This window comes from Mizuhopecten yessoensis, unplaced genomic scaffold (assembly GCF_002113885.1).
Source record: "Mizuhopecten yessoensis strain PY_sf001 unplaced genomic scaffold, ASM211388v2 scaffold4835, whole genome shotgun sequence".
NCBI classification, from domain to species: domain Eukaryota; kingdom Metazoa; phylum Mollusca; class Bivalvia; order Pectinida; family Pectinidae; genus Mizuhopecten; species Mizuhopecten yessoensis.
In genome coordinates this window covers 265678-278653 of record NW_018405745.1, presented here as the reverse complement: position 1 = coordinate 278653, position 12976 = coordinate 265678, and the positions used below count along the sequence as shown (strand labels likewise).

At 39.0% G+C, this 12976-nt stretch overlaps 1 protein-coding gene across 2 annotated transcripts; it reads left to right on the top strand.

Moving 5' to 3' along the window:
• Positions 1 to 7427: 7427 nt before the first annotated feature.
• LOC110449865 lies at positions 7428 to 12181 on the top strand. 2 transcript variants are annotated; one of them, XM_021497001.1, is made up of 2 exons: positions 7428 to 7657; positions 9809 to 12181. In XM_021497001.1, the coding sequence occupies exon 2, from the start codon at positions 9824 to 9826 to the stop codon at positions 11390 to 11392; it is 1569 nt and encodes a 522-aa protein (XP_021352676.1). In that variant the 5' UTR covers positions 7428 to 7657; positions 9809 to 9823; the 3' UTR covers positions 11393 to 12181. The 2 variants fall into 2 exon arrangements, with proteins under 2 accessions (XP_021352676.1, XP_021352677.1); XM_021497002.1 differs by lacking the exon at positions 7428 to 7657 and adding an exon at positions 7768 to 7876.
• Positions 12182 to 12976: the final 795 nt, after the last annotated feature.

Genomic DNA, 12976 nt, shown 5'->3' with positions numbered 1-12976 from the left:
TGTCTATGTTCAATATTTTGCTTATATATTCAAAAGATGCTTATATTACCAAGAGTGCATATTCTGTGTCTGTTTTAGATCAGTGCTCATATATTGTGTCCATTGTTGATGGTATTGAATGCCAGGATGCCTTCGGCATAGTAATTTCAGTGAGATATCAATGTAAAGTCAGCATCAGATCTGCACTATCACAAGGAAGCATTTACACCAACATACCCTGCCTCCAGCACAGGTACTAGCCTCGTCTGTTAATACACCTATATTATAGGTGTATTGACAGACGAGGCTAGTACTTGTGCCTCCAGCACACATGGAGGCATGTTAATAGGATGTTATACAAAATAAGACGAAACCAAACCAAGGCCGTTGGTAACTGCAGAGTCCCCGATGGTATTCTCTCTTATACTAAAAGACTTCCACTGTATGTCTTGTCTTAGCTGCAGAGTAAATGGCGACATCACTCTTCCCGATGTTAATGAGTGTCCTGAGGTGGAATGGGTCTTTGACAGTCCAATGAAAGTTCTGCCTAGGCCCCTATATCCCATGCTCTTTAGGCATATCAGGGTTAGATTGACCCCCATTTAATTGTTTACTGTATTGGGAAGGGTTGGCCCCCATTTAATTGTTTACTGTATTGGGAAGGGTTGACCAATCTCGCAATTCCATTTGATTTTTTACGTCAGTTTGACGATCCTTGTTGAAAAGCCATAGGTCTCTGGTAATCCTATCTTGGAGTAGCTTCAACATTCCTAGGTGCCATGCTACATCAAAGACCTCTGCATCCGAAGTAAAAGAAAATCGTCCAGTCATTTACCTTGATAACATATTCCTCCACAACAGTGCTGCATTAATTCGAGATGTTTGGCTGTGAACCCGCTTTGTAGCCGATTTTTGCAGTTCATTTGCTGTAAGTTCCATGTTTGGCTGTTGACTTTACACTTTTACTGATGGCGGCATCCCTGCCTTTTCCCCTGTCTATTTCGGCTAGGGGTGTGCGTTTGCCTTCTTGAATGAGTTTTGTACTCGACGTAGTGTGACAATGTCATTGATTAACACAGTAATACAGACTGCAACTCTCTTACCTAGCTTTAGATGTAAAGATTGTTTTCCGCCGTAAAAAACTACTGAACATCTGGCGACTTGTTGCTTTTCATCTAACGAATTGTCAGATAATCCTCTTCAATTCTTCAATATTAATGACAGTTTGCCTTGGAGGCAGTTTCCTTATTTTGTCTTCGGTGATTGTGATCTAAGAGAAATGTTAAGTGGAACTTTCTGTGATGTTCCATTTCTACTCATAATGATTGCTTTTGGAGCGACATCTACCGACATGTATTGCAGAAGTTTATAAGCATTTTTGATGGGTCTTTTGTTACGTTGATGGAATTGTGGCTATGGTTACATTGCTGTATATGGTGTGCAGCCTTCTAGTATGCTGAGAAAGTCTGCCACCCATTCGGTCCATTGCTGTTTCCGACATGAAATGCTTGGCCGGGGGAACATGTTTCTTTACTGTTTTCGTCCACAGTGTACACCAGTGCCTGGGATGTGGTCGGAAGTGTTGCCAAATGTTGAAGATAACTGTGTACTTTCTGAATAGGCTGGTCGGATAGGGGATGTTTCTTACATAAACTGCTGAAGAACATGATCGTGTGAATTTTGTGGGTTTTGTATGGGGAACTGTTGACCTTGTATTTAGCGATACTTTCTTGGGAGTTATCCAATGTGTCGGTAGAAGCCGTCTGTTCCATGACCATGTCTTTAGACAAGCAGATTGTTTTATGCTTGTGGTTGTCACTCGTGGGTTACCATCCCAACGTTGATAACGATAGGGTCCGCGTCATTCACGCATCGACATTGCGTAACATGAAAGTAGTTCCCGAGGTTTTCAGTAAATTCTCCATGCATAAAAAGTTCCCTTGGATGTTTTGGACGTCGAGGAAGGTTTACCTCCCCGTCTTTTCAATGCTTAACATCTTGGGTGCTGGATGTGTTTCCTAACCGTCGCCCGTACTGTTGAGTGTGCTTAGTTGGGAGCTAATATATAATACCTTGCAATATATAAAGGATGACGACTTCAAGGGTGAACCCTGTCGATCTGAACTCGCATAATCGGTGTGTGAGATTGTGATGTAAATGAGTAGATGCATATTTCTTCCTGTGAGACTGTCATAATCATTGCGAGTGTGGCGCGGCGGTATACACCGGACTCGAATCTTACAAATGCAGCAGGTGTCGGCGAGCAGATATGGTAATCAAGACCAGAGTCTGGAGGATTTCTAGATTGTTAAAATGACTTCGGAAACGTATTGTTGATCAAGGAATGGCTATGCGTTGGAGTCCCAATGTACACTATGTATCATTCCACGTGGCAGAGGCCTCATCTTGGGATTGAGGATTTCTGCGATGATGCGGTTGCTGATGTCGCAATCACTTGGTTCCCCCACCCCGGGCTCTTGAGGGGATTGCTGTATAAACTGGGGATAGTCATGATCCTCCGAGGTTCTGTTGACTGTTGTACATGTGACAGCCATACGGGATTCCTGTTGTGGTCTTGAGGCGGTTCCTAGATTAAACTGAGATTTGTGAAGTTCCTCTGTAGGCTTTGTGGCCAATATTGAAACAATCATCGGACTTTCTATCCTGGTCTGTTGGTAGAGTTGCTGGGTAAGTTGGGGTTATGGAGACCTGGGATCATGTTCACCATGCCATTGCCCTTCAAATGTGCTAACACGCATTGAACGAAATTGTGTATTTCAATCCCTAATTTTAAACGGGATGTCTGTCCTCATTTGTGAATACTAGAAAGTGCAATGATAGTTCTGATCGTAATGGTGTTTGGCTGATCAAAACAAACAGGTCTCTTTGATTGCCTTCAGAAAGGTTGCTGCATTCGATTATTTGTTACTGTCAATACTGTTTCCAGTTGATTCTCTCGAAGTTTAATCATTTATATTTTATGAAAGTATGCAATTTCAATTGAAAAACATCCTTCTCACTTTTTCTCCACAGTTCGGTTTCTAATTTTTTTTGGTGTGTGATCGTGATATCGTGCAAATAGCCACACTTTCCTCCATATTCAGTCAAAAACTTCAGATTCCTCAACTTAACTGTATACATCGAAGAAGTTGTATGATTCTCATACGTCTTGACCAGATATTGATTCTTATATTAAAATTAATTTCATCATTTTTGATGCTGCCATATGTATTATTTGAAACATCCTCGTGAGATCAGCTCCTGTATGAACTACCGTATACCTATATTCTAGTATAGGTCAAAGAAGTAATATAGACGGTAAAATCCCATATAACACTGGATCCTAATGGAGTTATGTCCGTAGGATACGAATTACTTAAAATATTATATGGGGCAAAGAAGTAATTCCAACAGTGTGGACAAGTTTAGGTTGTCAAATTTTCGGAGCAATCCGATCCTTTTTCAAGACACAGTGAAACAGAACAGTTACATGTACATATACATCATATTACAAGAAAATAGAATTGATTTACTATAATTGAAAGTATAGCTATTATATAAAACCAATAGTCCCCTCGGCTAAAGACAGCCGAAGGCAGCAATTAAGCTGAGAGCATCGCGGACAAGGAACGCTGATGTAGAGGACCTATTCTTGCGCAAGATGCACTATCATATAAAGTGAGTCAACGAGAGATATCAAAAACGTTGAACATGTGCATGTGGAGATCTGGCCCGGCAAATGTGAAAAATCTCCAATTTGCTACGGAATGTCTCATTAGTCGTCTCTCAATACTGCGATGGATCTAACAGTCGTAGCAGGGGGTCCACACTTAGTCGCCTCTTATGGTTTGCAGGAATAATGCATGTGCCTCTTTTGGTTTGCAGGAATTATGCAAGTAATTATCAAATAAGTGAGTGCAGGAGGAATAAGTAGATGAAATGGCTAAGATACTGTATAAATCTGCAAAATTAATCTGACAACGGCTGTTGGTCACACGCACTGACAATGAAGCAGCAGGCAGGCGAGACAGCAGACCAACTGTGCAGTAATGCATCATTAGGTAAAATGCCCTCTGGAAGGAAAACGAGCGGATGGCAATCGCCTATCGTTCGTTCATACCTCGAGGGTAGCGGGTTTGTAGATTGGTGATCCAAAACCGTTCTCTCGTTCGTCGTCTCGTTTCATCCCATGTAGGGCAATGATCTATGGCAACAACCTGCATGTCTTTCCAACTATGGCTAGGCATATTAAAATGCCTTGCCACAGGGAAGTCTGGTTTGTTCTGCTTGATGGAGCAGCGGTGGTTGTTGATCCTGACATTGAGCTGGGTGCAGGTCTCGCCCACGTACTGTAAATTGCATTTATTGCAGGTTATAAGGTACACCACATTGACTGTGATACACTTTGCCGTTGATTGTACATTGAAATGTATCTGTGGAGCGCGTGTATGGACACAGTTTGCACACCTTCTTGTTACAGGTATTGAAAGAGCCTTTCGCCGCAGCAGGGTTAGGTGTAGGTAGCTTGCTGCTTACCACAAGATCTCTAATGTGTTTAGGTCTACGATATGCCAGTATAGGAGACTCTGGAAAGATCTGCCGAAAGATCAGTTTCGCTGAAGATTCGATGATGCGCCAGTGCTTTTTCAAGATAGATGGAAGTGGCGGTATGTCTGGGTGGAACATGACTACACAAGGTACCCTTTGTGTATGGGGTCTGACTTTGTAAACAAGCAGACTGGCCCTGTCCAGTACCGTCACTTTGTCTATTTCCCGATCTATCAAAGTAGATTTGTATCCTCTGCCAAGAAGATGGGACTTTAACTCTGAACATCTGCGTACAAAGATGATGTCATCCGAAATAATACGCCTGATGTGCAGAGCTTTGGAGTAGGGTATGCTTCTCGTGGTGTGCGAGGGGTGACAACTGGATGGGAGGAGTATATATATATATATATATATGGGGCAAAGAAGTAATTCCAACAGTGTGGACAAGTTTAGGTTGTCAAATTTTCGGAGCGATCCGCTCCTTTATCAAGACACAGTGAAACAGAACAGTTACATGTACATATACATCATATTACAAGAAGATAGAATTGATATACTATAATTGAAAATATAGCTAATATATAAAACCAATAGTCCCCTCGGCTAAAGACAGCCGAAGGCAGCAATTAAGCTGAGGGCCATATACTTGTATCACGTAACGGGATTGTCTCATTACTCTTACCTGGTCAAGTGTTGAATTCGTTCTAAAACAACTGGACTTGTGGTCAATGTCTGCCAATAGCTGTGTGATTTGATAGCTATATAGCTCATATACAATTATAAAATGTTATAAAAATAAATAATACCTGTGGAAGTGTTTTGTGTGTGATGTGAGAAGTGTGAATGTTTGTATTTCAGTTATGTTAATTAAGAAGGAGTTACATCCCTTTAATATTTTTTTTTATAATTTTCATTTCAAAATTGGTGTATTAATTAAATCAAATAAAAATAATAGAATCCGTTAATTTAGCCACCGCTGGAGAGCATTTATATAGGCTTTGCCTGTTATTCCATCCAATTGACTTGTATCAACTTTGCAATAAAATTTGTTGAAATGAAACAACTGAAAATTGCAATGATTAACATCTGTCACTCAAAATAAGATTACATATATATATATGTAAACTGTGAACATGCTTACCACACCATTCATGTTTTGTAACTACACTGTACATAAAGTTCGGACCTGTCGACCTCAGACTATACTGGTGTGAGTTTAGGATACAACAGAAACCACGCATCGACTTGGCGAACGCTTTAATCATAAATTCATATTTGGTATCCAGAATATCTTTTTTCAAATATTATCATATTTTAACTAAATCGTTCTTTTATATAAATATTAAGGTTCCGACAGGTGTTAATGTACTCAGTAACATTTTCCGTGAACTTTTTTTAACTTTTACTTACCTTTGATTACTAAGTAATACATATGTACAGCATAGTAACCATACAAAGGTTGTATTATCGCACAATATCACAGACTGTATAACATGTTCATGAATCGGTCACCTAAGAGCCCCGGACATTCTCGTCTCGTTGGGCATTGTAGCCCAGCCTTTGATGTACATTGCTTGTGTTACTGTATACATCAACATTGTGGATTTAATCCATTCCGCAAGACAGAACATGCATATAATGATCGCTTAGAACAGTTACATCAAGTATGGCAAGTTGTAAAATAATTGTTACTCGTCAATACATAGGATCAATGTGTAATGCATTTACGCAAAATAACGGTAATGTTTAGTATACATAAGCCACCGCTATTTAATATCTTCAAAAACAATTTTCTCTCGGTCTTTTGTTGCTAGTATCACAGGAACTTGTCTGGCTGGATCATTGTCTGAAAACTGGACCAGTGTAGATGTCTCATCCTGTTTTCCAGAATCTCAAGTGCGACGGCGCCTGAATGTCTACATCATAAAAACATCAACAAATGATAAACAACACAAAAAAATGCTTAGCAATATTTTAGTACGTCACAGGTGACTTGAAACCCTTTACAAGACTATGGAAAAATAAGGTAGTTCATGTGTACCCAGTTATAATGTTGACCACCATTCTCAATTTGGTTCGCTAACGGTGTTAACGGGATTTGCTTTATATCAATACACAGGGTGCATAAAGCGATAATATGTTAATATACTCCATACAATAAAAAAAATTCTAAATTTAATTAAGTAAACTAGTTCTTTATGGAATACTTTAATACTAGCCTTTGTTATAAATCAAGAGGTGTGTTATTAACACTAGATTAGGAGGAACCGATAAACTCTATTAGGCGTCAGGCGGGTGTTCAAACAGGCAAGACTGGTTAGCTTGACTTACAAACACCATTTGTTTCACGTTTAAACAACGTATTGACAAACAAGCCATTATTTACTTATTTATTTTTTAACCAAGTAACAGGACTATGTGCGTCTTGTTCTTGGGTAATCATTTAAAATCTCATGATAAACAGAATCTTTTTCTTTTTAGTTTCAATAATTAAGAAATTCCATGTTGTGCTGTATCAATGGCTCAAATTTATCTCATCGTGCCATAAAGCTGAATGGGCACAACACAGTAAAGTTTTATTAGGTGTTTTTTTTTTATATGATATAGGACATGTTTATACAAGTATGGTTTGCTTAAAATATTAAAGATACTTAGTAGACATTTAACTGAAATCATTGCAACAACGTTCGTACAAAACAGACCCCTGAACAAGAACCGTCGGATATGTATTTCATGTACATGTAGGTTTTAATTACCCTGATCCGGGCCAGCTACCTATTCTAGAGTTAATACTTGATTGTAGTCGGCCCATTTATACACCTGAGTAGGGCTATTTACATATATATACACATCTCGATACATTAGAAGACTTTAGTTCAAGCGTCTATTTAGATTTATGAGATACCGTATACATAAGGAATTGATACATTAACAGCATTTAAAGATCTAAACCAATCTCAGCAGATATAAGCTTTGTTGTATGGGTTTATCGTGACAATTTTTTGTTTGTCGTTATGACTTAAAGGTTCACGACCTATTACAGACTTGTCAGAGCGCAAGAACCCCTTTGCTGTTAAGATGAATCAGTGAAAAAATCCAGAGAAGACGGACTCCAATATCCCGGATAACTGTAAGTAGACGATTTTCTGAAACGTTATTTATATATTTGTTTATTTACTGGTAAGCATGTACGCATCATGTGTCGCTTTTTTATGCTAGGCCATACAGTGTCAGGTGCAACTTTTAACATAGTTTATATTAGAAACCTTCTAAGTGCAACGATTTTGGCAATGTTGATACACATGTGTATGGAAAACTAATGGACTGGCCGTACATCTAGAGGTTCACGGTAAGTATAGTAAACACTCTAGCAGTAATAACCTTATTGTCGGGTATATAACTTGGGATACTGTTGTCTGATGTATAACCTAGTAACTACTTCTCTACAATTAGTATGGCTAACGTCAGTCCTAGTCGATAAACTCGCAGAGTGATACCAACTCTGTCTTATTACTAAGTTCGATGTTTATATGGGACTGATGGTTACACATGTAAAAAACAACCAGTTAGCAAATTTATTATCTAGTTTAAGGGAAAATTAGACATTACATTACCCATGGCATTTGGAATTTACTTTGATTTTCGTAGATAACAGAGATGAAACAACTAGTGGTTTATCTTGAATAACATTTATTGTTTTAGACTTGTGTATTGGGAGCAAAATGCTGTCTTTACAGACTTGTTAACAGTTATCAGGGATGGACAGTTTGTCATTTCAGACCGGTTTATCTCGGATAAAGAGTTCTCTTTAATCACTTGTTAGTACTTACCAGGGATAGATAGTTTCTTCGTTTCTGACTGGTTTGTTGTTGGGATAAAAACGCTGTTACTTCAGACATGTTAATCTGGGATAAAAAGTATATATATTTTTGGACTTATTAATCTACGATTGATTGATTTCTTTTCACGCTCTCATGTTATATTGGAATGCTAAGACTGGCACGTTCCTTATATCACTTGTAGATAACATATTTATGTTGGTTTTAGCAAAAAAAGGATCCAAGTACAGCGGCGTTTCTTCCAGATGATACTTTGATAACAATTTATGTATCATAAACGGCGGTAGAAACATCTTGAAAACCCTTGCAGTGCATTGTATAATGCAATTTGCCATTCATTCTTTGCCGTTTTACCTCACTGTGAGAACCAGGGCTATCTGATGACAGACCGTCCCGCCTGGGCTAAAATAAAAGACGATTTATTGTCGAGATCCAATCATGTGGTCTAGTACTAATCACACACTGGCCTTTTAGGCGTTGATTCCGAATGATCTTCCAAATCAGGACCTATCAGGTTAATCAGTTGTTAAATTGAAAAATACAGTGCGATCCACTTGGGCACTAGAACAAAGGACGTGCAATGTACATATATAGTGTCTGGGTCGCTGTTCAACCCCAGGGGGTGCACGCGGCATCTTTCCCATTGCTTAGTCAATTACTATAATATAGATATACAGCAACAGTTCAACTTACAACGACGACAATAAAGGCCGGAAGTTCAATTATAAACGTCATACAGAATACAGGAACATGCCAAAGAGCTATGGTACATGCAGTTAGCGAGTACCGTACACTGTATTGGTAGCTCCTTTTAACATCGACAAACAACCAGAATATCAATAATGAACTTGTATCGATCCTGGTTGGTAGAAATCTATAGAAATTATGATATGTTAATGGCAGGTTCATCAATGTCTTGACTTTTTAATGGGTTTTTTTAGCAGCAGAATAGCGAAGTACAAAAAAAACATAATGCTTCCCATATCGCATTCAGAACCTAAAAGGTAACCAAGGGTTTAAAAACAAAAAACGGAAATCAGGAAGTCAAATGTAACATTATTCAAACAACAAACGATTGGGTAGATTGGATTTAAATATCGATCTGGAAGTTGTGTGTGTGACTGTAGAGCCTGTACAATCATAATAGGATGCGGCATTGATTGCAGGTGAATGCGGGTTTAACATAGAAACATTTGAAGCGTCATTGTAATAGTCCGTCAACAATAGAACCATAAATATTATTGACCTAGTGTAGAACCTAGTCACATCACTGACGACGCCACCTAAAGTACACTGTATGTCTGCGATTTGTGTCAGTACATGTATTAAGTTTTCCGATGTCATCGCTTTTCCGATGTCATCGCTCTGTCTATACAGATGACAATTCAGACATGCGTCTTCTTTTGATCTTAAATTACATCCATTTTTTATATATGTTTAAGGTGTAACCAGAAGCAATGGCTGCTGAAAAAATGAACGGCGGAAACGATGACGTCAAGAACAAGATGTGTTCTCATCATCCAGATAGAAAGTTTGACATGGTATGTATCACATGCAAGGATGAGCCTATATGCCGGAAGTGCATCAGTACTACTCACATCAAACATACATGCGCAGAAATGGAGGGATACTATGACACAAAGAAGGATTCGTTCCTTCGACTCGTACAAAAAGCTGATGCTAAAGTCAAAGGAATGAATGGTAAAATGAAACGATTGAAAAAACTTCAAGACCAAAATCAAAAGACCATTGACGAAACGGTCAATGAAGTGAAAGTACGAGGAAGGGAGCTAAAGAGTAAAATTGACAAAGTAACCGAGAACTTGATAGATGAGTGCAAAAGTATAGGTACGAAAAATGATGACGCCATGGCAAAGTTAGAGGAAACACTAGAAAAATCAATGAACGACTTAAAACAGACTATACAGAAATGTAAGATAGTGATAGGATGTGAAAAGTTTGAGGAATATGCATTGATGGAACGAAATCTGAGATCGCAGGTCCTCAGGAAAGCAGAACAGCTTCCTGTTCTTAGCACACCAAGTTTGTCGTCAAATGTGGAAAATTCAAGCTGTGAACAACTCCAGAATGCGTACGGATCTCTTAGCAAGAAGGACTGGCGACTCGATAAAATGGGAATGTCAGAAGAGGATTTCACACCAGTTGTCAACCAACCAGCTCAAAAGCCAGCTAAATTATTTACCGTATCTGTCTTAGCATCATTTGAGCTGTCTGCGCAGAAGTACATCCGGTCGGTCTGGCCAGTAGACGAGCACAAGTCGTGGGTGATCTGTGGCGGAAGCAACGAAGCCCACTTAGTTTCCGCTAAAGGTGACATGGTGCAGACCTCAAAGGTGGACGAGGGTGTATGGATTACGGATGTGACGTGCACAGCGGACGAAAGCAAGACAATGGTCTGTTGCGGGGACGGAACAATCAGAGAGATTTTACCCAGTGGTGATTGTAAAACTATGTTCCACACAGAGTGTTACGCTAACAGTCTGAGCGAAGCAGAACAGGAGGGATGCGTCACCGTATGTCGTCACCGGGAACAAAATCTCGTGAGGGCAACTTTTAAGGGCAAGATAATGCAAACGATCAATTTCGGCGCGGATGGAAAACCGCTGTTCTGCAAACCAGTTTGCATTCGCGTTAACAGAAGCAATGGCGACATGGTGGTGTTAGAAGCCAATTCTCCACGTCATGTCGTTGTATTTGACAAAGATTTGAATCTTCTCACTCGTTACCAAGGAAATGGAGAGTATCTTGGGGAACATGATGAAAACGGCTCAGACCAAGACGAGTTCCAGCCATGGGACGTCTGCTTCGACCGTCAGGGTAACATCATGATTGCAGACGGTCGGACTAAATCTCTGATCCTCGTGGACAGGCACGGACAGACGATACGCACCTTGTTTGATGACGACATTGGGCCAACCTGCATGGGCATGTGCAAAAACGGAGATATGTGGGTCGGCTTTGATTATGGCAATGTTAAGGTGATAAGATTCGCTAACACGTCCTAAAGGATAAAAAGAACAACTTCTCTTGACTTTGTGTTGATATGAACACAGGAACAACAAACGGCTCAAACAACTAATATTGAAATGGCATTGTCCGGTTTTAGATGGGATTGTGTGGCGTGAGTACCCATGAATTTGATGACTATCAGGGCCAACATTTATGAAACTATTTTCGTGCTTTAGCATGCATCCTGTGTTCATACCATTTTTTGTAATACGCTGAAATTTTGAGACTATGGCTTAATCAAAAAGTTTGAAAACCACCTGAAAAACATTAATGTGTTCAAATTTCACAACATTGTATCTAATTCTTAAGAGATAAAAAAAAAAGGAATAATTGGTCATTGGAACAAAGAATTGAGCTTGAGCACAGTGTTTGAATTTGAACATCACAATGCTTCTGAAATCAACCCAGGGGTTTACCTGGCCCGGCACAATATACTCGCTCGTAGCGCGTGTCGAGTTCACTGTAAGAGGGCAATATGCAATATTGACTTTTCATCTCGGAGCTGTTGCCCATTCTACAGGCTATTGTCTCTCTATACATTGTATTTCTCAACTTCTGTTGGCGAATCTACCTGTTCGGAGTGTATAACTGGCCGTTTGTCGCTATTGCTATCGATTACATTTGTGTGCCCCTATAAATTTCTAAATCTAACAGAAACATGTGTGATATGTAAATTGCAATACCTGATTAGTATTTATATCACAACATTGAAATTGCTCACATATGGTGAATGTTGTCCTTACAAAACATTTTTTTTATTGACATTAAATTAATTCAATATTGAATAATAGTTGTTATAGTATTTGTGTGTTTTTATTAGCATTACAAAACTATAACGAGACGATTTTAGCTCTTTGCAGAAAATGTGGTATCCACGTGTCTTATTTTTGATTTTGTGTCGTCACTATAGGTATCTTATGACACTACCCGTTATCTTTACATTTGTTGAAATAAACTGTACCAACAATAAACCTGGACACGAAAGTATACCGAAGGGTTAACTAAACCGTAACTCGAAAATTGGTCAAACTAAGACAAAATATGTAACGACTTACAAAGAGACCATAAAAACAACTTGAATTGAATTTAATGAAAGAAAACGTGTATTTTAAAAAACAATTCACAAGTGGTCTGGTGTGTTTTTCAAGTGCAAATAATAAAACTAAGCAACACTCGTACCGAATGGTCATTTTATCCATTTAGGACTTGTCAGTGGTATGAAGGTTTAAAAGAATGAAAATTCAAATAAAAAGTGTTCCGAAAAATACGTAGGCAACAAAAGAAAGGCGTGCCGATTAAACCCCCCATTTTACAACTTTAACTACTCAGATTATTTATTGATTTCATGTAAACCATGCCAGAATAAAGTTTAGCTACAAGGTTACTGTTAATCTCAGGGCTGATAGTCCAGCTACAAGGTTACTGCTAATATCAGGGCTGATAGTCAAGCTACAAGGTACTGCTAAACGCAGGGCTGATAGTCCAGCTACAAGGTTACTGCTAATCTCAGGGCTGATAGTCCAGCTACAAGAATACTGCTAAACTCAGGGCTGATAGTCCAGCTACAAGGTTACTGCTAA

Coding starts and splice junctions, on each gene's coding strand:
- LOC110449865 (XM_021497001.1), top strand. CDS start 9,824: ATGGCTGCTGAAAAAATGAACGGCGGAAACGATGACGTCAAGAACAAG.